At 41.8% G+C, this 24,862-nt stretch overlaps 2 protein-coding genes and 1 non-coding gene across 4 annotated transcripts; 2 read left to right on the top strand and 1 right to left on the bottom strand.

The window, feature by feature from the left end:
• The first annotated feature begins 727 nt into the window (after nt 1-727).
• LOC119355607 (corepressor interacting with RBPJ 1-like) lies at nt 728-3,078 on the top strand. 2 transcript variants are annotated; one of them, XM_037622433.1, is made up of 5 exons: nt 728-1,015; nt 1,215-1,316; nt 2,097-2,241; nt 2,358-2,404; nt 2,584-2,766. In XM_037622433.1, the coding sequence occupies exons 1-5, from the start codon at nt 926-928 to the stop codon at nt 2,623-2,625; spliced, it is 426 nt and encodes a 141-aa protein (XP_037478330.1). In that variant the 5' UTR covers nt 728-925; the 3' UTR covers nt 2,626-2,766. The 2 variants fall into 2 exon arrangements, with proteins under 2 accessions (XP_037478330.1, XP_037478331.1); XM_037622434.1 differs by having other exon boundaries at nt 733-1,015; nt 2,579-3,078.
• A 2,388-nt stretch (nt 3,079-5,466) lies between these two features.
• TRNAV-CAC lies at nt 5,467-5,540 on the top strand. Its single transcript has one exon. It is a non-coding gene; the product is annotated as a tRNA-Val (tRNA).
• A 170-nt stretch (nt 5,541-5,710) lies between these two features.
• On the bottom strand, nt 5,711-12,178 carry LOC119355609 (splicing factor U2AF-associated protein 2-like). The gene is made up of 13 exons (XM_037622435.1): nt 11,950-12,178; nt 11,179-11,307; nt 10,861-11,084; nt 9,380-9,622; nt 9,206-9,298; nt 9,026-9,064; nt 8,269-8,358; nt 8,077-8,179; nt 7,926-8,006; nt 7,459-7,535; nt 7,242-7,322; nt 6,332-6,423; nt 5,711-6,077 (listed from the first exon to the last, which is right to left on the bottom strand). The coding sequence occupies exons 1-13, from the start codon at nt 12,032-12,034 to the stop codon at nt 5,951-5,953; spliced, it is 1,464 nt and encodes a 487-aa protein (XP_037478332.1). The 5' UTR covers nt 12,035-12,178; the 3' UTR covers nt 5,711-5,950.
• Nucleotides 12,179-24,862: the final 12,684 nt, after the last annotated feature.

The raw sequence follows: 24,862 nt of genomic DNA on the forward strand, positions 1-24,862 counted from the left end.
AACTTAATTTGTAGGGTAATTTTTCTGTTTTGTTTTCTATTATGTTTATCAACAACAACTTCACATTAAAGTCATCGGACGGGAGGAAGAGGGGAGGGGAGGTGATCCAACGAACTCAACTATATCGGGTTGGGTGAGTGTGTAGTACGTTTGCTCCGATCTCATGCCATCTCAATGTATTTTTCTTCCTAAATGAATTTGACACCTCCTTGACCATTAGAACTGACAATCTAAAGTTAATGTTGTTCAGCCAAATTAATTTACTTGGGTCATAACCCATGTCTTGAGCTCACACCACGATCCTCAAATGTCAACCAACAAACTTTAATTCATACGAAGTAATGTTTTCTTTTGTTGCAACACACGTACATTTATGCTAATATAAACAAAGAAGAGATGCGCCCTTGCTCAATCCGACCTGGGGAAATATCATGTGCTACCAACGTTTAGGTGATACCGTGATACGGGCTCTTGGTAATGTTGGATATCAGATCAAACGGCTCCTGTGAGCTATTAAACATTTTACAAAAAAAAATCATCGAAGAATCTTGAAATTGCGTGCAGGTACAACAACTCCTCATATGCCGTCGGATCTGAGATCCAACGGTTTGGACGTCCGTATCATGGTAGCATATGAAGACCGGTATCCAGCCATCCAGTTCCGATCAGACGGTAGACACGCGGCCGCAGCAGCAGCCCGCGGGCGGAGAGTTCCTCCCACAGGCCAGAGCCAGAGGAGGGGAGGCCTTCCTTCCCCTTCCCCCATCTTCTCCTTTACCTTATCGGCGTCATCGCCATCACCCGTCATAACTCGCGGCCGCACGCGTCGTACCAAAAGGAGGGAGGAAAAAGGGATCTCCACTCCACTCCGCCTCCCCCTCCGCCCCGCACGGTTCCAATCTGGTTCTCGGCCCAGCAATCGAGGATGGGGAAGAACCAGGCGTACAAGGCGATGCAGCGGGCGCGGCTGGGCTCGTCCTCCGGCGCCCCCGGCGAAGGGGAGGAAGACGGCATGGTCGGTCCCCTTCCTCACCCCCCTTACCACAGATCCTTAATCCCCCCTAGTTCCAAGCTCGCAGCAATCCATATCTGATTGCTCCGCCCGCAAACCCTATCTAGATCTGCCGGGACGTCCATGGCGAATCTTGCTGCTTGTAGATGCTTTCTTTTCCTTTTGATGATGAGGGGACTTTTACTAACGAGGGCCGTCACAGACGGACGGTTCATTTCATTCTCCAGAGTGGCACGCGGCGCGCTTGGCCAGCCTCAACAAGACCCACACCCTCACGTGGGAGGAGTTCAAGAAGAAGCAGAAGGTATGCGCGGCCTCGGCTTGCTCTCTGCTGGCTTTTGTTGGTGGATTTAGTTTCTTCGCTCTGTAATTTTGGCCGTGATTTTATCCATGCTGCTGCTTAAGCTCTGCGATGTGCTATTTGTGCTCCTATTTTATGTTAAATGTATGATGGAAGCTGAATTTCAGGCATACTGCCTTGTATGTGATGCCCAAGTTTGTTTTGGCCTGGTGTGGAATGGCGATTGACTTTATAGTGCATATAGCAACGAATTAAGCTACGTTGTAGCATAGGAGGGAAATTAGCAGCCTGAACTTTGGCAGTGGAAGCTTGGTCCTGTGCCACCCAGGGTCTAGTCGTCCTTCCTCTGGTTTGCTGACCTTTGAGTTTCTCTAGCATCGGTTTGCCATCAGACATTAGACTCGTGCTACCGTAAAAGGTAGTACAACCATTTGTCAGTGGCACACCCATTATTGCAGCCATCCACGATAGTTTACCTAGCTTCAGAAGTCTAATGATGCCATTTACTTGGTTTTCACTTGTTCTCTTTGATAAATAGCAACTTAGACGGAGTATGTATATGCTGATTCCAAACAGATCAACCTAGGTCCGCATTAGGCGGGGTGGGGTTTACTTGGCAAAGCTTTATTGTTTTCTGCATTGACTCCACATGGTTATTGGCTTACTAGTTAGCACTATAGATCAGGCTCAGCCTTTTTGTACTTATAAGGTCACTGTGTGGCTATAATAGTTATCTATTATCAGTACCTTCATAGTAATTAATGATGCTCTTGTCCCCTATAGGACGAGGAGCTAAAGAGAGGTGAGGTGGAGGCTGACAAAGATAAAATGATGAGAGAGTATAGAGCTCAACTGGATGCTGAAAGGGCCCAAAAGCTTGGTCGTGGAAGAGACGTTGTAAAGTCAAAATCATCATCTTCCAAGAAAGGTAAATCAACTTAATGACGTGCTGAACGATGTTTGTTACATTTAGGTCCCAGTAGGTGAACTCTTTCTTAAATCTATTCCATGTGTTGAGTTTCTGACAAAGAATTATGGATACAGAAAAGAAGGAAAAGGACGCAAAGAAACGGATTAAAAAGAGGAGGAAGGTATTACTCTCAAATACAAATGTAATAATTGGCCACATCATGATGAATGGAAAACACCAAAAAGTATCCGCTATATAAATGATTCTAGATATAAGCATTTTTTTTACCTTCTCCTGTTGGGATGAATTTGGGAAACAAAAATGGTCCTACTTGCTCACTTCTGCATTCTTACAGCACAGAAGTTCGTCAGAAAGTTCCAGCTCATCAGAATCATCAAGTAGTGATGATGAGGACAGGGGTTCAAGAAAATCCCGATCCCGATCAAGATCAAAGCGAAGTAAGAAAGATAAGAAGCACAGGTCCCGATCCAAGCATGCGGGAAGTGACAGCGAGGAGGAAGGCCCTGTTCGCCTCTCGAAATTCTTTGGGAATGCAAAGAATTAGATGCTATATCGATACGCCCAATACCAATTTGCTTGCACCTGAGGTCATATCATTTTGAATCGTCAATTGGTGGGTGTTGATTGTATTCTATTGAGACGACTCTCAGAAGGTTGTGGGAACCAGTTTCCATGTTGTTTCTCAACAGAATGTTCGGTAACTGGAGGTTTAGGTGTTGAACCATTATATGGTATCCTGCAACTTGTAAGAAATATCAAATCATTGTTACATTGTTGTACTTGATGGATAGTGACAGTATTTATATTCGATTTGAACTGCTTTAATTCTTTTCAGAACTTGATATTTATATTATTTATCTTTGGTTGATCTTTAGATCTCTTTTATGAGAATTGGCTTCTCTGTTGGTGTATTTGCTCTGAGCTATGAAAAATACAGTCCCCTCCGTCTCTATGTTTGATTAAATTCACACAAAAAAAATATTAACACGTAGTACTATATATATACACATGTTCTACCTCTGTAACTAAATATAAGATGTTTTTGCAGTTTCTCTTCAGTAACTAAATATAAGATTTTTTTCCCTCAAATTTTTTTTAAGACTTTTGCAGTTCATTTGAACGATAGTACAATACAAAATAAGTAAAATATGAAAAAAAAAATCATAATGAATCTGATGATACTGATTTGGTATTTGTGGATAAACTTGGTCAAATTCAGTGTAGTATGACATTAATTTTTATAAAAAAGTAGAGGTATTACCTTGCTAACAATTGGCAGAGAAGAAAAAAAGTGTAGCATCCTTGCAAATGAACAAAATTTATCTTTCCCGGTGATTTTTTTCTTTTCTTTTTTGACATCTCCCGATGGCACACTGGCACTGGCTAATTTTTTTAAAATAATACAATTTTTATATTAAATTTCAGAAATATTACGCCGTAATTATATTTTTTAAAAATATTAACCAATCGGCCTACTGCTGACCGATTGGACCCAGTCGGCCTGCTGCTGGCCGATTGGCCCCCAATCGGCCCACTGCGGGCTGATTGGATCCAGTCGGTCCACTGTTGGCCGATTGGCCTCAGTCGGCCCACTGCTGGCCGATTGACACCCAGTCTGCTTCCTCTAGGCCGACAGGTGCATGCACCCATTTATCTGATAAATAGGTATTTGAAAAATGTTGAAGAAGTATTTGAAAAAAATGTTGATCATGCATATAAAAATGTTAATCAAGCATTAAAAAAATATTAAACAAGTATTTTAAAGATGTTGAACAAATATTTCAAAAATGTTGAATAGGTATATGAAAATATTAAAGAAGCATTTTAAAAAATGTTGATCATGTATATAAAAATGTTAATCAAGCATTTGCAAAAAATGTTGAACAAGTATTTTAAAAAATGTTGAAAAAGTATTTGAAAAAATATTAATCATGTATATAAAAATGTTGAACAAGTACTTGTAAAAATGTTCAACAAGTATTTGAAAAAATAATAATCATGTATATAAAAATGTTGAACAAGTATTTGTAAAAATGTTGATCATGTATATAAAAATGTTGAATAAGTATTTAAAATATGTGAACAAGTATTTAAAAAAATGTTAAACAAGTATTTGAAAAAAAGTTTAACATCTGAAAGCTGGTGGGGTAGTTATTAGCCGCGTTGGGGATCGATGCCTGGTCTCCATGGCAATCACCAGAGCAGCTAACCACCGCATTAGTTTCCAATTGCTGGTTAGAAAAGGGATCACGACCAACTAGAGATGACTGAGCCGGTCTTCTCCATTATTTCATTCTTTTTTTTCTTTTTTCTATATTTTTTTAAATACTTGTTCAAAAAAATTAAATACTTGTTCAAATTTTTTCAAATACTTGTTCAACATTTTTATATACATGATCAACATTTTTATTTACATGATCAATATTTTTTAAAATACTTGTTCAATATTTTTTTTCAAATACTTGTTCAACATTTTTTTTAAATACGCCTTCAACATTTGTTGCAAATGCTTGATTAACATTTTTATATATACATGATCAACATTTTTTAAAATACTTCTTCAACATTATTCACATACCTATTCGACGATTTTCAAATATTTGTTCAACATTTTCAAATACTTGTGCAACATTTTTTAAAATGCTTGATTAACATTTTTATATGCATGATCAACATTTTTTCAAATACTTCTTCAACATTTTTCAAATACCTATTCAACAAATAGATGGGTGCATGCACCTGTCGGCCTAGAGGAAACAGACTGAGTGCCAATAGGCCAGCAGTGGGCCGACTGGGGCCAATCGGCCAGCAGTGGGCTGACTGGATCCAATCGACCGGCAGTGGGCTGACTGGGGGCCTATCGGCCAGCAGTAGGCCGATTGGATCTAATCGGCCAGCAGTAGGCCAACTGGATAATATTTTTAAAAAATATAAATACAGCGTAATATTTCTAAAATTTAATATAAAAATTGTATTATTTGAAAAAAATTAGCCTGGCACTGCACGGTGGTGGCGTTCACTTTGTAAAAGGTCAGGTGAAGGATTTTGTATCGCCTTGCTGCTTGGGTTACCAGCAGAGTTTTATTACAAATTTACCTTTCCCGGTGGTGGTGTTCATTCTGTAAAAGGCCAGGCGAAGGATTTGTAACGCCGTGCTACTTGTCTACCAGGAGAAACGTCTTATTATATAAATAGCACGTTAGTTCGCTTGCTTACAACAACGTCTGGGTGGTGTAGTTGGTTATCACGTTAGTCTCACACACTAAAGGTCCCCAGTTCGAACCTGGGCTCAGACAATTATGTTTTTTTTTGTGCGTGCTGCGTTTTCTCTGTTTGCAATCTCGTCCATTGGCGTCATAACGTTCTGCGTCATCTTGGTCTTCGCTGGGGAGGAGATTTTGGCAGTGATGATTTTCTAACAACGGCAGCATATATCATGAGCTGAGCACAACGGGACGATGCAAAATAAGCAAGTTGTACATGTTAGCATGGCAAAAATGATCAATCTCTGTAACGTAGGAGTATATTAGGACAACGTTTAGCTGATGTAACAACTCCGCTGCTTAAAGCTAACCCAGAAGCAGTCACAGTATGAATAATCGGACAAACAGATGGCCCAGCTGCTCTTTTCTGTTTCGTTGTTCTTGTAAATTTCACGCTATCAGCTACAAAACAGCCCTAAACTGCTGGGTGATCGAAAAACTTCCTATGTAGATTCTTCCAACTCTTCTCCAAAGCGCTCCAGCCTTGATACCTCAGCGTCGTAGTCACGGATCAGAGCGTGTTTGATCGAACCGTCATCCTCGCTCGCGTGTATTTGCTTCCCACCAAACCTGCGCGACAAGGAATGTAGTTAAAAACCCTTTTCCTAGGTAGGAAACCAAAGCATGCACAATCTCAACATCAGCTCCTTCCCTCCTTTCTCCAAAGTGTTCACAAGATAACTTTTTTTTCTGACACTTGAAACGAATCTCGCAAATGGATTTGACAAACTCAGGATGCAGACCAAACATAACTATTTTAATGCTTTACCATATCAAAAACCAAGAGGAAAAGAATGGCGCAATGATTTTACGTTAAAACCTACCATCTTCCATTCATCTTCTCTATGCATTTGAGACCATCTTTCCGGTCTTTGAACTTTACCAATACAACCCCTTGTGGATGATTTTCGCAAACCTGCCACAGCAACATGTAAACAAAAGTGGTAAGCTGGAAAAGAGAAAAGAAACCACCAAAACTTACTGGTGGTTAGGCGTTTGCTCAGTTACGGCTCATTCTGGGGATTTTCTATATATTTCATCAATAATCACAACAAAGCTTAACACTAGTTCAGAGAGCCCCACATGGGCAGATGTAAGATCAGATCTAATTTCTGGACAGGTGAAGATAGGAACAAGTAAATGAAACTCGTAGCAGCAGACTCATAGAGCATGGTGCTGAATGGTTTATAAATATACTTGCTACTCCCTCCGTTCCAAAATAGATGACCCAACTTTATACTAAAGTTAATACAAAGTTGAGTCATCTATTTTGGAACGGAGGGAGTACTATATAGTCCTGCTAAAATGAAACACACCAGCCCATACTTATGTGGATTAAAGACCTTGGCTACTCAGCTTGCATACTCTCACCCATTAGTCTGTTTGCCTTTTCCAGACTAAGTAACACATTCTCACAGGACCAGTAGCCATATGGCCAGCTTTGGCATCGCAATAAACAAGGATCAGTCAGTTTGGTGTAGAATGCGGATGCAGTTCTCCAGTATGTCTTTCAGAGACTGGTTACACAGGTTAAACTCAAAAAGTGGCAACAGCCAGGAACTTTCGTACTCCAAATGGTTCTTGATCATATCAAGCTTCTATATGATTAGGAAGAAGCACAGCTAAAGAAGCAAACAACTTTTTAACATTCCCTTTTCTCTAATCAAACTAATCTATTTGTTATGATTTTCCTATGATGACAAGTAAAGACATATGAGTGCAATTAAAAAGTACCTTGACATTGTCGATCGGACCAAACTTCACGCATTCCTCTCTAACATCTACCTCAAGTTCAGGAAGAAGGGTTTCATCATTCTGCAATGATCAGGAACTTCATTCTTAATAAAACCGACATGAGCAAAAAAGTTCCTATACCAACAGGAGCTATCTGAAACGACTCATTTGTTCCATACGAAAAGGGCACGTCAAGAATACTTCCATAATTACTTACTCTCAATTCAGCAGGACTGAACATATTCGCCAAAATCACCTGAGTAGGAATCATCACCTTCTTATCATCATGTCCACCTAATAACAGAACATTGTCACAAGAATAAAAATAAGTAAATGGGATTTTGATCTCAAGATAAAGCTAGTTTGCTTGCAAGAAATGCAGATAATAATGAAAAAGTAACTGCTCATCAACCAACGGCGTAATGATAAATGTAAACCCTGCGTACAACCAATAGTTTTTGCAGCTTAATTCTTTTAGGGCTATCTGCTAGTAAGAAAAGATTTAGAAGCACATCATATTATTCTCAACATGACACATCCCTAATTAGCATGAAACATGCAAAGCTTGAACACGACCTACAGTTCGGTTATGTCGACATTGAAGCAACAGAAACTGATCGCTGGGTACACGTATTCAAATCAACCATAATAAAAAAATTGACATAATTTAAAGATAGAAATTACCCCATCCCAGCATCTTATCTTCAACCTTCTTGCCTTTCTTTTTCTTTTGCTTATCTGCCTTCTTTGCCAAAAAAACGTCACCTGAAGCAGATGAAACCATTAGTAGTATATATTTTGCAGTTCATGTTGCTTTAATAAATTGTGAACTTACCTTTCTGCTGAAATTTGGCCACGCTAACAGTCATTAGGGTCTTACCACCAGGACGGAATGATGTTCCATCCAATAATTGAATTGCTAAAGGTACAGAAGGCTCCTGGATCATTGAAAGAGAAGTACACAGTAAATAAAATTCCGTAGTAACTAGTAAGCTCAGTCAATCTGACAAGTTCAGTAAGGCAATACCTTGAGATAGGTCACAAGTGCATCACCCTTTTTCCTGCCTGTTTCCTTGTCAGTATAGATCTTCACTCGGGGTTTCCTTGTCTCTGGATCCTATATCATCACAAACACATTAGAAGTGCATCAGTAGTTCAGTACTCTGAATCTCAGGAACAGAATATTGATTACGAATAAGATAAGAACAAAGCTATCCAAATATAGGATATACTACCTCTGTCCTAAAATATAAGGCGTTTTTGCAGTTCAATTTAAACTGCAAAAACGTCTTATATTTTGGGACAGGGTAGTACTCCCTCTGTAACTTTTTATAAGACGTTTTTAGAGTCCATGACAGTGTCAAAAAAACGTCTTATATTAAGTTACAGAGGGAGTAGTAAATAAATATCATAATCATGTACAGTTTAATTAATAATCCATCCAAAGATAATATATGGCTAAAATTTTCAATATGACGATATCTACTATCATCAATACCTACTAAAAGTCCAGATAGCTGGAATTCACTAGATTTGACAGTCATGCTGAACACAAACTGAACATCTTTGACATGAAAACGTGAAGATAGCAAGATTCTGAACAAATCAAATTTTGAATTTTGAAACACAGTAGTTACATGCACAAGCAGCAAACATGGATCTGTGAGTGTACTGACTACGGATAAAACCAAGTTTAGGAATGGGAAGACCATCAAGGTTCAAGATGAGAAATCAGTCTGATCAAGTTTAAGCTGTCTCTGCCAGCAATGGAAAAAAATGTATACCTCCTTTATAATTCCACACTTGGAAAATACCTCTACAATCTGCAAACGAAATCCACTATCAGATGTCAGAACTAGTAACTTTTTGTATAGCTATGAACATGTTATAGTTCATTTTGAGAACGGTCTTCCTACGAGGAAAACAAAGAGTAGCCTCAGCTTTTGGAGATAGAAGAAACTTACCTCCTCAGCCGTGACATCTTCAGGTAAACCAGTAACATAGACATGTGTGTTGACTTTGAGATCAAACCAACTTTCTGGAGGTTTCTGAGGTTCCTGCCCAAATAAAAACAGTTTTTAAGAATTAGCTTGTGCAAAACTTATCAAGAAGTCCCTCAAGAGTAACTTGAGAACTACCTTCTTTTCAGTTGGCTTCTCAGACTTCCGCTTCTTTTCTAGTCTTTTATCTACCTTCTCTGGCACTTTGTTTTCTTTTTCAGTTAAAGCATGGTTTTCATCCAATGTGGACGAGCCAGGAATATCTGGTGGTTGAAATACTTCTTCCTCGAGTGCAAAAGTCATGTCTTCAAGTTCATAGTCATCCTTTTTACATGATATGTCATTCTCTCCATTGTTGTCCATTTCACCCGATACATCATTCTGAGAAGGTACACAAGGAATCAGGTTAGCTGATAAACTCTGGTAATAAGGAACATTAAACAAGACGAATAAGAGAATGTGTTTTTCCTATGGAAGAACAGCTGGTGCAATACAGAATACTCTTATCAAAAAACATCACCTAGGCCTAAAGAATAAGGCATTGACAACACTAGCAATGACTGAGGGGAGCTAAATTAGATTCTCAGCTGAACCGCAACTTAGACTACTATTAGTTAAAATAAAAATGTAGTAGCTTTTTTCAGGAATAAAACTTCCACCTAACATTGAAACTAATTTTTGTAAATAGATAAACAAAAAGGAAATGCGACGACGAACGATAAATCAAGAGAAAGTGTGTATGAACTTTAGAAATTGGGTTTCTTCAAAGTTGTTTATGGAAGGGTAAATTTTACGGAAAATTTTAAAACTGATGCAACCAGATCAAGCACATACAATAACTTTGTATTCATAACTTGGTGTAAATATTAGTAAGTTTGGATAGTGTCAGTTATATTTGGGGAGCCACCACAAGGCATCTCTGAGTCATCGTGTATTGAGAGTTACAGGAGAGAGAACAATAAACTCCGATTGGATAGATGTTGATCATCAAGTTGTGAAGGATCACACTGGTTTACACTACAATTCCATTTCCAGAGTTGGTCTGTGAGAGTATGACTTGCTATTGTTTCTGATCAACATTTTTGCTTATTCGGACTCAATACTGAGTTGTTCATTTATTCCTTATGTTCAATCATGAAAGATCGAGCAACCCTATAGAGATCATCCTCTCTAGGTTGATTTATCAATAATAAATCAATGAGAATGTACGCTGTAAAGTTAAAAGAGGCTTCATTTCTATAAAGTTGCGTATACAAAGGGTATATATCCACACATAGTTTACTTCTTTGAAAGGGTAGCTAGAAGGCTGTTTGGGAGAGAAAGATAGAACTAATACTCATGTCCAGGTTAAAATCTTACCATGGAGCAGGTAAGACTAATAGTAATAGATGGCACAAGCCCATCAGAAAATTTACTTTGACATGAAAAGGCTAAGGTGCCACATGCCATGCAATAAATTTCCCGAACTAACAAGCCCTATACGCTAATAAATCATGTAGCTGAGATAGTCGGTACTTGTTCCACTATATGATTACAGCTAAGTGATCAGAAATCATGAATTTTCATCTGACAATGGTTATCTGGAAAGCCTAGCGTTGGAATAGAAAAGCAACACTTACTTGAGGAACCATTGCCCTCAGAGTACGATCCCACTTGTAGATGGTGCCGTCATCATCAGTAAATTCTTCCACACCATCTGGTGGGGATGCTGGCCGCTCATCGGGATCATCAATGACATGCTCTTTGCTTAAGTCACCATCTGCAGCCTTTGCTTTCAGCCCTTCCACCTCTGACTCAGCTTCTATAACCTCCTTCTGGAATTTCTCGAAATCATCTTCAGTTTCTGAAGAAACCATTTCGAAGAGCGTTAGGAGATACTTGAAAAGAACCATACTGAATTTGCTTTAAAGGGAATGTAGAAAGCCCTAAACTCCTACCTTGTTCAGGTTGATCCTTCTTTGTGACCCCAGAATGCAGCTCTCGAATCGAAGATAGTGGCGTCCATTCACTCCTCCCCTCCGCCCAGAGCATTGTGCTCTCGTTGAGGTACCCATTAGCAAAATGATCTGTACAGGGAGCCAAGTTCCTCAAATCCAGATCACATCGAAAACAGGACGCATAGATCTTCAGAATGTAAAAGGGCTACTAGCTGCCATTCTGAAACAATATGCGCCCACAAAACAAGCAAGCAACCTCACAACGTGACATAAACCCTATCCCGCAACCTGCCAGTGCTAACAACTCATCGATGAGCCAGCTTTGGAGTTAGGAACTACTATAACGCAACAGTGGTGGATAATGCAGTGAATGACACTGTAGAATGATTCATACGCTCTACGGAGAACCCCACAGCACGAATTCAAAACTGCCATCTGGGCTACTACCGTTACTTCCATATCCAAAAAAAGAAGCATCAATTTACTGGTTACAAAGGAAATTGCGAGCTTATGAGTAACACGCCCAATTGACACGATCTAACAGTACCAGGTACTGAGATTTGCACCACCTCACATCCAGACTCTGACACTTGCTTATACTCACAGGAAATACAAAACTAGTGAATAGGGGGCCTTTCGGATTGCAGCAAGGCCGCACGCAAGTTTCTCTGATTTTGCGAGGATTCAATCCCAGCTTGCGAGTTAACGGCGTCCGCATTTCCACTAGCAGATATAGCGAGAAGATTGGGTGTCGAAGGGGGGAGGAGGTACCTCGCAGCTCTGAGAGCGCGTAGGGGCCGACGTGCTCCTGGCTCGGGCCGAGCACGTACCAGCCCACCTCGCCGCCGCCGTCCATGGACCTCCGCGCGGGGGGAGCGGAGGCTGGGTCCGGAGATTCTGGTCTCGTCGCCGCCGGCGACGCGAAATCCTTTTTCGTGAAGCGACCGCCGGAGAGGGGGAGGAAATTTTTGGGGCTGGGGTTTCCAGAGTGGTCTAGACCTGGGTCGAGCCGGTGCCCTCCGATGGAAGCCGCTGCCGTCCGATCAAGAGGGTTTCACGATCAATGTCGGTCCAGACCATACATGTGTGAAGTTTTTTTTTCCGAGAATTCATAAACCTCTAAAGCTATCCCGAGAGAATAGTTGCGTGGAAGAGTGAAAATTTAAACGGATTTGCACATTTTTGTCCGGTTGAAATGTAATGTCTTTCGTTCAAAATTTTGGTCTGATGATGCGCCACGATTTGTGTTACTTTTCTGTCGCGAGATGAACCAACTTAACATTTTGAGCATGCTTTTCTTATCGGATTTCATGTGAGCCACCTATTATTGGTTGTCTTTCTCTTAATATTTTGCTTTGAGTTTTTTCACTCGTGGCACTTGCTTGTCCTCTTGTCCATTTTGCATCGTTCGAAGAGAACGAAATAAAGCTACATGGAGAGGTAGGGAGAACTGAAGAGAGAAGCGACTATCTCGTTCTTTTTGCATGGTGATTCCGGTGGCTTTTTTTGCCAGCGTAAAGTCATGTTGGGTGTAGCGGTTTGTTAGCTCGTTTGCTCATCCCTCTTGCTGCTGCTCCTGAATTGGTCGTGCATGTTCATCTTTAGATCTTTTTTTTGGTTTGTTTAGCTCCCCCCCCCCACACACACACACACCCAATTCCTAGGATTGGTAGGTGTTCATGTGTGATGCGAGCTTTACTATCACATTGTTTCAGGCGATTCGTACAGAGGGGTCTTCGTTCAGGTGGTTCTCCTCCGCAGCTCTGCTTGGGTTGGGATTGTTTGATTTTTACGGTTCTTAGCTGTTGAACGGGGCTTATAGTTATAGGTAAATTTGGTTCAGTTGCTTGTGCTCAGCTTGGGGGTAAGATTGTTGGATTCTACTGGTTTCCTAGCCGATGAAGTAAGAATGTATTTTTCTTAGATGCTACTGTGTTATGTGGTCTTTGTGGTGGATGTTTTTTTGTAGTTTTGCATGTTCTGAATATGGTGATTAGGTTTGTTAGTGCTTTTCTAGTGAAAGTTTACAAGGTTTCTATAGTAATTGGGAGGGGTATTGTATTTAACTGGAGTATTTGGTGTGTTGGATAGAATTTATGTATGCATGTAATTGTAGGTTTTGTAATTTGTCATCGGACAGCGATAGGGCTTGGTAGCTACTTTTTTTATATTGGATTCATGTGTGGCACTTGCAATGTTCAGTCTGTTGAAGACATCTTGTTCCATTATGTAAGTATTGACTTAATGTGTTGTATTGCTTCTTTTCTTTGTCATGCATCAGCATTAAATATAATGTTGACTATGAGATCTCATCAATGGCGGATCTAGGGGGGCAGGCCAGGGGCATGAGCCCCAAATCCTTTGTATACTTTAGCACAATATTGTAACAGTTGCTACAATATACAAAGGGGGCCCGGGGCGGCCCACTGGGCTTAATCCACCCCTGGATCTCATGATCCATTTTTTGTCATATGGTTTATAAGTGCCTATTATAGGGTGCATTGTGGTGTTATTGGTTTTTATTCCTTCCATGTTGGTGTTGTAACTAGTACTTGTGTTTGTATCTTAATTATTTAGTGAGGTGGTTATAAGCGTACGTACCATTGTCGCGAACGTGTACGTACATACTGGTCGATCGGTCTCTCTGTAACGATGAACCATGGCCGAGCAAGCAGCGGCACGTGTAGTAGTAGAGCCCCCGACGTAGCAGTTCAGGCAGTCCCTTCTAAACCATGTACACATACATACATCCACATGCCAAAAAATACGGCCACGTACGTACATACGGGCGGGGTCTCGAACGCCTACTCGCGCATACGTACGGCTAGGGCTCATGTACATGGAGAGGCAACGGACGACAACAATGACGTCCTGTTCATCGGGCGGCCAACCGGCTGGGTCGAAATGGAGAAACAATGTCATGTTCATCGGGAGGCAACAAACTGGGTCAGAATGCGTCATGTTCAACAGGAGCCAACCGGCTTGGCGGAACAGCCAAAACGGGGTCTGACGTACCGTGGTACGGAGGAAACGGCCTTCTGTTCGACCGGCTACGGTCGAAACGGCATCCTGTTGATCGGGAGGGGTGTGGCGTACCGCAAAGCGGAGGAAACGGACTTGTGTTGGAGCGGTACGGTCGAAATGAGGGTCCTGTTCATCAGGAGGGGTGTGGTGTACCGCAAAACGGAGGAAACAGACTTGTGTTGGAGCGCTATGGTCGAAACGGGGGTCCTGTTCATCGGGAGGGGTGTGGCGTACCGCAAAACGGAGGAAACGAACTTGTGTTGGAGTGCTACGGTCGAAACGGGGGTCCTGTTCATCGGAGGGGTGTGGCGTATCGCGAAATGGGACTCCACAAGTTACTGTTCACCCACCGTCGGCTTGCTTCAGCCTCCACCTGCATTGTTCATCCACCGCGTCTTCTTCCTGCCTCCACCAGATACTGTTCATCCAGCCCTCCAGTGGATACTATTCAACCAGCCCTCCACGGGGTCCTATACATCCACCCCAACCAGCTCGGCTGTGGCGGCCTTCTCTCGGGGTCCTGTTCATCCAGCGGCAACGACCTATATACTACCATGGGGTCCTATTCATCCAACCCCCACCGGGAACTGTTTATCCAACCCCAACCATGTACATCTCGACTCGTTCAACCGCAACCCCCACGTTCACTGTTCATCAAGAGGCAGCAGGTTCGATCGGCTTCAGTAACCAGCAGTAGCAGCGATCGATCGCTCGGGTTCAGTTAGTAGCGGTAGCGAAGGAATCACTCGGGTTCAGTTAATAGCCAAGGGATCGATCGCTCAGGTTCAGTAACGTAGCTAGTGCAATCGCTCAGGTTCAGTAAGCGGACGTCTCGTTCGGGTTCAGTTAGAGCCCAAGACCTCGCACACACGCGCGTATGTGTACGAGAGAAACACGCAATCCTTCCGTGCATCGCTCGGCCCCGACCACCCACCGTAATCGGGAACTCCCCAAAATTTTCCTCGCCCTCGCTTCTACCATGATTTTTTCCGTTATGGACGACCCAAAGAATGTCAAGCAGGTGCGTCTCCGGCCCGCCCAGGACGAAAAACCAATTTTCTGTCATGATTTTCTATCATAGAGTAGGAGTCCACCACATCTATGATGATACCGGGTTTTGTCACAATTATCGTCATAGAAGTGTCATAAGCATGACATAAAATATTTCGTTCGGCCCAAAATGTCACGGATGTGTCTTTTTTTTGTAGTGCATAGATTACCCCAATGTCACCTCGGGAATCCGCGAGTTGAGTGCCAAAACATACATCAAGTGAATCAATATAATACCCCATTGTCATCACGGGTATCCATATGCAAGACATACATCAAATGTTCTCAAATCCAATATGCAATCCAACATAACAACATTTGAAAGAGCAAGACTCAATTCATCACAAGAAGGTAGAAAGGGAAGAACACCATAAGATTCAAATATATTGACGAAGCTCGCGGTACATCAAGATCGTGCCAAATAAAAAACATGAGAGAGGCAGATCAAACACATAGCTACTGGTACGTACCCTCAGCCCCGAGGGTGAACTGCTCCCTCCTCATCATGGTGGCCACCAGAATGATGAAGATGGCCTCCGGTGATGATTTCCCCCTTCGTCAGGGTGCCGGAACGGGGTCCCAATTGGTTTTTCATGGCTATCAAGGCTTGCATCGGCGGAACTTCTCATCTAGGGTTCTTTCTGGGGTTTGGGGTATTTATAGGAGTTTTTGGCGTCAGTCTCATATCAAAGGGGTGCTCGAGGGGCCCACAAGCTTGGGAGGCATGCCCTAGGGGGGTGGGCGCCCCCCCAGGCTTGTGGCCTCCTCGTCCACTTCTTGGCCTAGCTCTAGTGCTTCGGGGGGTCTCTTTTGGTCCATAAAAATCACCGTAAATTTTCAGCCCATTCCGAGTACTTTTATTTCTACACAAAAAATGACAACACGGTAGTTCTACTGAAAACAACGTTAGTCCGGGTTAGTTCTAATCAAATCATACTAAAACCATATAAAATTGTTGTAAACATGACATGAATACTTCATAAATTATAGATGCGTTGGATACATATCGGGCAATTGACTAAATAGCAACATTTATAACTATGATCATCCATGTCAAAATCTCATATAAGCATTACATCCATGATAAGTAGACCGTTAATCCAAGTACATCTACCACTAATACTCCACCCCCAAACCCATATTGAGTGTGCATCTCAAGGTATTAATTTTGTAAGAAACAGAGTATCATAATAAGCAAGATGACATAATGTAGACATGACAAAGTCAATCAATATGACAAAACCCCGTCGTTTTATACTTAGTGGCAAAAAATACAATATGTATCTTGGCCATTTTTGTCACTAGGTTAGAGCACCGTGTAACATCCCAAATTTTCAATTTGGAATGTTAAACATTAGATCATCAATGCATATCATATTTTATTTTGCATTTTGGTTGATCCTAGAAACTCTACGCAACTCAATGACCCACGGAGAGAGTTGGGGATTTCGTTATTTTCATATTTGAGTTCTCTCAAATTTTGAGAATAGGATCATTTGATTTTATTTATTTTATCATCAATTATTTCTATTACAAAAAAATGAGAGAGGGAATAAAATGACTTTCCCAAAATAAAGAAATATTGAGGATTTAATAATAAAATCAAATAAGATTTTATTTCGGAGTTTTTTGGTGTTTTATCTGAATTTAGGAAAAATGTGCGTTTCTCAAAATTGCATTTAGATCCCAAATAAATGTTCACCTTGTGCGGCTTGATTTTAGAAGCCCGTGAAAATTTATTTCGGAATTTTTGGAGTACGTTTAGTATTTCTTTTTATTTTTCTTCCAAGTGAAATAATAATAATAAAAAAAGTGAACCGACCTAACCGGGCTATGTCCGTCCGGGACTCTGGCCCGGCAGGCTTTAAAAGCCGGGGCAGCCCACCCGGGCAAACCCTAGCCCCGAGCCGCCCCGCCCCACGTGCCGCCGCCGCCGCCGAGGTTCGCCGCGCCTCGACTTCCGTGCCATCGGTTTTTTTTAAAAAAATCAGATCGGTTTTTCCGTCTTTTTTTTAGATTTGGTTTTTTAAATAGATCAGTTTTTCTAGTTTATTTAAATAGCAAGCGTTCGTCCGTTCGTTCGTTCTAGCGAACGTTTGTCGTTTTTCTTTTCTCGGATTAAATCCGCGATTCTTTTGATCGCGATTCCTGATCCGATTTTCGTTTTAGTATAACTTTTCGCTCGTTTATCGGAATCAGGCGATTCAAGTGCCTAGAGTTTCGTATCGAAACCCTCTATCCGTTTAACCAACTTAAACAAGATTTTGCTACTGTAAAATTTGCCCTAGATCCAGATTATTAGAATGAAGTTGTTTTCTTTCGCCGTTTGACTTTCGTTGCTTCATTCGATTTGATTCTTTTTGCCAACCGGAGTTCTTAAGTTGAACCTTCTGGTTAGATCTCTTATTTGAGTTTTACCTGTGCATTAGATGAGTACTTATTGTATGCTTGTTTGTTTGTCTGCGATAGAATACCCGGAGTGCGCCGCCTGTTACTTCGAATCGTTAGGTTTCGCGGATCATCAGTAAGGCAAGTAACACTTTGATCATACCTTTTATACTACCCAGTTTTCTTGCATTAGATCAATCCTCACACATTGCATGATTAGGATCTAATTAAATTGCGGGATGGGAAGTAGATGAGGTAATACCTATTACCTGTGTATTATCAAACCTTTGGGAGTTACTTCTACGTTTGCTTATTATGTCATGCTATGCTAGTAGACGTGGATTGGGTGAGTGATATCCATGACAGATATGAGATTGTTAATTAATGGTTTATCTAAGGTGGCAACTTAAACACACATCTGGGTGGATTGAGGCACCTGAGTATTTCGGGACTTGCCTGTTTTCTTTTGGACCGCCACCCAGGCTCAAAAGGATCATGAGACTATTCATACTAGAAACTTCCGTGTGCAGCCACAAGCTATTATGGGCTCTAGCATAGTTGACTAAGTCATGTGAACTCTTACAGTGGTAGGCTAGCAGATGTAGGGGATGTAGGTGATACGGTCTACCCGATCGTAAGGTGCTAGCGCTTCTGAAAGACTATGTCTCGGTCATCCGTCTTCTCAAACACCATGTAGTGCGAGAAACCAAACGGAGGCGATCGAGTCTTGTGGGAAAAAGTGCGCAAACCTCTGCAGAGTGTAATAAACTAATCATGGTTAGTCGTGTCCCCGGTTATGGACATCTTGAGTATCTAGTACTTGGATTATCATGTGAATCTCAACATGTTACTAAAAATTAATTTTGCTGGGTTATGGTTAACGATGATGCTTAATTGGGATTGAGAATGCTGTCAACCATTCTCAATGTTTAACAACTACCATGATAGTTAAATAAATTATTCCTTTGAAGTGGGGAAAAATTGGCTTTATGCAAAACTGTAACCATAGAGCTTTCCACCAGCCAAATATGCATATAGTATAGCTGTTTCATTCCATTAATCTCTATGTGTTACATTACCAGCATATTCCATGTGCTGACCCATTTCGGGCTGCAACATTAATGTTGCAGACTTTTCAGACGATGATTAAGGAGTTTTTAGGTCGTGGTTCTATACTCAGTGATGCCGTTGGAGTTGATGGACTCACTTATCTTCCAAGCCTTCCGCTGTTATCGTTATTAGATGGCCTTAAGCCATATTTATTGTAATAAGTTCTCTTATGAGACACTCGATGTAATAAGTGTGTGATTGCTACCCTGCTATAAATCCTCCGAGTACTGTGTGGTGTCAGCATTACTGATCCAGAGATGACACTGGAGCACAGAGATCAGACTGTTTGAGGTCTGGTCGCTACACACCGCAAGATTGAACCCACTATAAAGTAGCACACCCTCTGAAGAAAAACCTATCAACTTGGCCAAAGAAGATAGATAGATCAGATAGCATGCAAAGCTATTTAATTATATAACAAATAAATCTTAAAAGATTCAATTGATTTTAATGAAAATTCTAATCATAAAGTGACAATTCATTGTGTTCCAACAGACACACCACCAATTACATCGAATTGATCCCGATCATGTGTGAAGGCTCACGGGAACATGGGATTGAAGAGCCAAAAAGAGATAAGACCATATAATACTACTACAGACCCTAAGGTCCTAATAGGACTACTCAGACATGATCATGGATGCATCAAGATTGATGAAGATGGCTCTGGGAATGGCTTCCCCCTTCAGCAGAGCTCTGAAACATGCATCCATATGGGATCTTTGCGGAACAGGAACCTGTGGCAGCAATAAAGTTCTTCTGAAAATACACCGTAGGGTTCGTTATTTATAAGCAATTAAGGTGGAATCAGTTCAAGGTGGTGCAGGGGACCTGTAAGTGTGATGATAGCTGGAACTATGTCGGTATTTCCCTGGAGAGGGAGGGATGATGTAGCACAACGCGGTAGGTATTTCCCTCAGTTATGAAACCAAGGTATCGAACCAGTAGGAGAACCAAACAACACAACATAAGCAGCACCTGCACACAAATAACAACACCTCACAACCCGACGTGTTAAAGGGGTTGTCAATCCCTTCCGGGGTACGACGCCTCAAGATAGGCAAACAGACGTGAGGTAAATTGTAGTAGATTGATAAATCGAATGCCAAATAAAATAAATAAAGATAAAATGCAGCAAGGTATTTTTGTATTTTTTTGGTTTAATAGATCTGAATGAAAATGCAAAGGAAAAGTAGATCGCAAGTCAAATATATGAGAAAGAAGACCTGGGGGCCGTAGGTTTCACTAGTGGCTTCTCTCGAGAAAAATAGCAACGGTGGGTAAACAAATTACTGTTGGGCAATTGATAGAACTTTAAATAATTATGACAATATCCAGGCAATGATCATTACATAGGCATCACGTCCAAGATTAGTAGACCGACTCCCGCCTCCATCTACTGCTATTACTCCACACATCGACCGCTAGCCAGCATGCATCTAGTCTATTAAGTTCATGGAAAAATGGAGTAATGCAATAAGAACGATGATACGATGTAGACAAGATCCTGAAGGAAATATGCCCTAGAGGCAATAATAAAGTTATTATTTATTTCCTTATATCATGATAAATGTTTATTATTCATGCTAGAATTGTATTAACCGGAAACATGATACATGCGTGAATACATAGACAAACAGAGTGTCACTAGTATGCCTCTACTTGACTAGCTCGTTAATCAAAGATGGTTATGTTTCCTAGCCATAGACAAAGAGTTGTCATTTGATTAAAGGGATCACATCATTAGGAGAATGATGTGATTGACTTGACCCATTCCGTTAGCTTAGCACTTGATCATTTAGTTTGTTGCTATTGCTTTCTTCATGACTTATACATGTTCCTATGACTATGAGATTATGCAACTCCCGTTTATCGGAGGAACACTTTGTGTGCTACCGAACGTCACAACATAACCGGGTGATTATAAAGGTGCTCTACAGGTGTCCCAAAGGTACTTGTTGGGTTGGCATATTTCGAGATTAGGATTTGTCACTCCGATTGTCAGAGAGGTATCTCTAGGCCCACTCGGTAATGCACATCACTATAAGCCTTGCAAGCAATGCAACTAATGAGTTAGTTGCGGGATGACATATTATGGAACGAGTAAAGAGACTTGCCGGTAACGAGATTGAACTAGGTATTGAGATACCGACAATCGAATCTTGGGCAAGTAACATACCGATGACAAAGGGAACAACGTATGTTGTTATGCGGTTTGACCGATAAAGATCTTCGTAGAATATGTAGGAGCCAATATGAGCATCCAGGTTCCGCTATTGGTTATTGACCGGAGACGTGTCTCGGTCATGTCTACATAGTTCTCGAACCCGTAGGGTCTGCACGCTTAAAGTTAGATGACGTTTATATTATGAGTTTATATGTTTTGATGTACCGAAGCTAATTCGGAGTCCTAGATGTGATCATGGACATGACGAGGAGTCTCGAAATGGTCAAGACATAAAGATCGATATATTGGACGACTATGTTTGGACACCAGAAAGGTTCCGAAAGGTTTCAAACATTTATCGGAGTACTGGGGGTTACCGGAACCCCCCCAGGAACTAATGGGCCTTGTTGGGCCTTAGTGGAGAGAGAGGGGCCGGCCAGGGCAAGAGGCACGCCCCTCCCCTTGAGTCCGAATAGGACAAGGAAAGGGGGGGGGGCGGCGCCCCCCTTGCCTTTCCCCTCTCCCACTCCTTCTTGGACTAGGAAAGGGAGGGGCAAACCTACTTGGAGTAGGTTTCCCCCTCCTAGGGCACGCCACCCCCTTGGCCGGCCCTCTCCTCCTCCCCCCTTTATATACGGAGGAGGGGGCACCCCATAGACACAACAATTGATCTCTTGATCTCTTAGCCGTGTGCGGTGCCCCCCTCCACCATAATCCACCTCTTTCATATTGTAGCGGTGCTTAGGCGAAGCCCTGCATTGGTAGAACATCATCATCATCAGCACGCCATCGTGCTGACGAAACTCTCCCTCAACACTCAGCTGGATCGGAGTTCGAGGGACGTCATCGAGTTGAACGTGTGCAGAACTCGGAGGTGCTGTGCGTTCGGTACTTGATCGGTCGGATAGTGAAGACGTACGACTACATCAACCACGTTGTGCTAACGCTTCCGCTTCCGGTCTACGAGGGTACGTGGACACACTCTCCCCTCTCGTTGCTATGCATCACCATGATCTTGCGTGTGCGTAGGATTTTTTTTGAAATTACTACGTTCCCCAACAGTGGCATCCGAGCCAGGTTTTATGCGTAGATGTCATATGCACGAATAGAACACAAGTGAGTTGTGGGCGATACAAGTCATACTGCTTACCAGCATGTCATACTTTGGTTCGGTGGTATTTGTTGGATGAAGCGGCCCAGACCGACATTACGCGTACGCTTACGCGAGACTGGTTCTACCGACGTGCTTTGCACACAGGTGGCTGGCGGGTGTCAGTTTCTCCAACTTTAGTTGAACCAAGTGTGGCTACATCCGGTCCTTGAGAAGGTTAAAACATCACTAACTTGACGAACTATCGTTGTGGTTTTGATGCGTAGGTAAGAACGGTTCTTGCTCAGCCCGTAGCAGCCATGTAAAACTTTGCAACAACAAAGTAGAGGACATCTAACTTGTTTTTGCAGGGCATGTTGTGATGTGATATGGTCAAGGCATGATGCTATATTTTATTGTATGAGATGATCATGTTTTGTAACCAAGTTATCGGCAACTGGCAGGAGCCATATGGTTGTCACTTTATTGTATGCAATGCAATCGCCCTGTAATGCTTTACTTTATCACTAAGCGGTAGCAATAGTTGTAGAAGCATAAGTTGGCGAGACGACAACGATGCTACGATGGAGATCAAGGTGTCGCGCCGGTGACGATGGTGATCATGACGGTGCTTCGGAGATGGAGATCACAAGAACAAGATGATGATGGCCATATCATATCACTTATATTGATTGCATGTGATGTTTATCTTTTATGCATCTTATCTTGCTTTAATTGACGGTAGCATTATAAGATGATCTCTCACTAAATTATCAAGATATAAGTGTTCTCCCTGATTATGCACCGTTGTGAAAGTTCTTCGTGCTGAGACACCACGTGATGATCGGGTGTGATAGGCTCTATGTTCAAATACAACTGGTGCAAAACAGTTGCACACGCGGAATACTCAGGTTAAACTTGACGAGCCTAGCATATAACAGATATGGCCTCGGAACACTGAGACCGAAAGGTCGAGCGTGAATCATATAGTAGATATGATCAACATAGTGATGTTCACCATTGAAACTACTCCATCTCATGTGATGATCAGACATGGTTTAGTTGATTTGGATCACATGATCACTTAGAGGATTAGAGGGATGTCTATCTAAGTGGGAGTTCTTAAGTAATATGATTAATTGAACTTAAATTTATCATGAACTTAGTACCTGATAGTTTCTTGCTTGTCTATGTTGATTGTAGATAGATTGCTCGTGTTGTTGTTCCGTTGAATTTTAATGCGTACCTTGAGAAAGCAAAGTTGAAAGATGATGGTAGCAATTACACGGACTGGGTCCGTAACTTGAGGATTATCCTCATTGCTACATAGAAGAATTACGTCCTGTAAGCACCGCTGGGTGCCAGGCCTACTGCAGATGCTGCTGACAATGTTAAGAACGTTTGGCATAGTAAAGCTGATGACTACTCGATAGTTTAGTGTGCCATGCTTTACGGCTTAGAACCGGGACTTCAACGACGTTTTGAACGTCATGGAGCATATGAGATGTTCCAGGAATTGAAGTTAATATTTCAAGCAAATGCCCGGATTGAGAGATATGAAGTCTCCAATAAGTTCTATAGCTGCAAGATGGAGGAGAATAGTTATGTCAGTGAACATATACTCAAAATGTCTGGGTATCATAATCACTGACTCAACTAGGAGTTAATCTTCCTGTTGATAGTGTCATTGACAGAGTTCTTCAATCACTGCCACCAAGCTACAAAAGCTTCATGATGAACTATAATATGCAAGGGATGAATAAGACAATTCCCGAGCTCTTCGCGATGCTAAAGGCTGCGGAGGTAGAAATCAAGAAGGAGCATCAAGTGTTGATGGTCAATAAGACCACCAGTTTCAAGAAAAAGGGCAAAGGGAAGAAGAAGGGGAACTTCAAGAAGAACGGCAAACAAGTTGCTGCTCAAGAGAAGAAACCCAAGTCTGGACCTAAGCCTGAGACTGAGTGCTTCTACTACAAGCAGACTGGTCACTGGAAGCAGAACTGCTCCAAGTATTTGGTGGATAAGAAGGATGGCAAGGTGAACAAAGGTATATGTGATATACATGTTATTGATGTGTACCTTACTAATGCTTGCAGTAGCACCTGGGTATTTGATACTGGTTCTGTTACTAACATTTGCAACTCAAAACAGGGGCTACAGATTGAGCGAAGATTGGCTAAGGACGAGGTGACGATGCGCGTGGGAAATGGTTCCAAATTCGATGTGATCGCGGTCAGCATTCTACCTCTACATCTACCTTCGGGATTAGTTTTAGACCTGAATAATTGTTATTTGGTGCCAGCGTTGAGCATGAACATTATATCTGTAAGTGCATCTAGTGCCACCCCTAGTTGGTTTTGGAGTATTGACGACAAACCTAGTTGAGGGACTAATGTGTTTATGAGAATTGCAGGATAACACAGGTAGAAGTCCCTCATTGATTCGGTTTTCCTACCAGAGATGACCCCTAAAAATGTATGAAGACATTGAAGTCAAAGGTGGTATATGAAGATATTCACATTGAAGACTATGACAAGAGAAGACACCACATGAAGCCTATGGAGCTCGAAGACTTAGATCTTTTATAGTTCTTTTTCTTTTGTGTTGAGTCATAGGAACCACTGTACTGTTAAGTGGGGTCCAAGAGAACCAGTTAGAATGACTGAAGTGATGCCTAACCAAAAACCTATGTCTTCGAGTGAAGACTATGAGAGCGAATCTTGTCCAGAGTCGGACAAGTCAGCTTTGCTTGTAGCCCAAGTAAAGTTGCCGTGTGAGTTTGAAATCTGACCCTTGGAACACGTGTCAGTTCCTTAGTGACCCAGGGTCATTTCGGACAAATCAGGCCGGTTTGC

The sequence above is a fragment of the Triticum dicoccoides genome, chromosome 2A, assembly GCF_002162155.2.
Source record: "Triticum dicoccoides isolate Atlit2015 ecotype Zavitan chromosome 2A, WEW_v2.0, whole genome shotgun sequence".
Lineage (NCBI taxonomy): Eukaryota > Viridiplantae > Streptophyta > Magnoliopsida > Poales > Poaceae > Triticum > Triticum dicoccoides.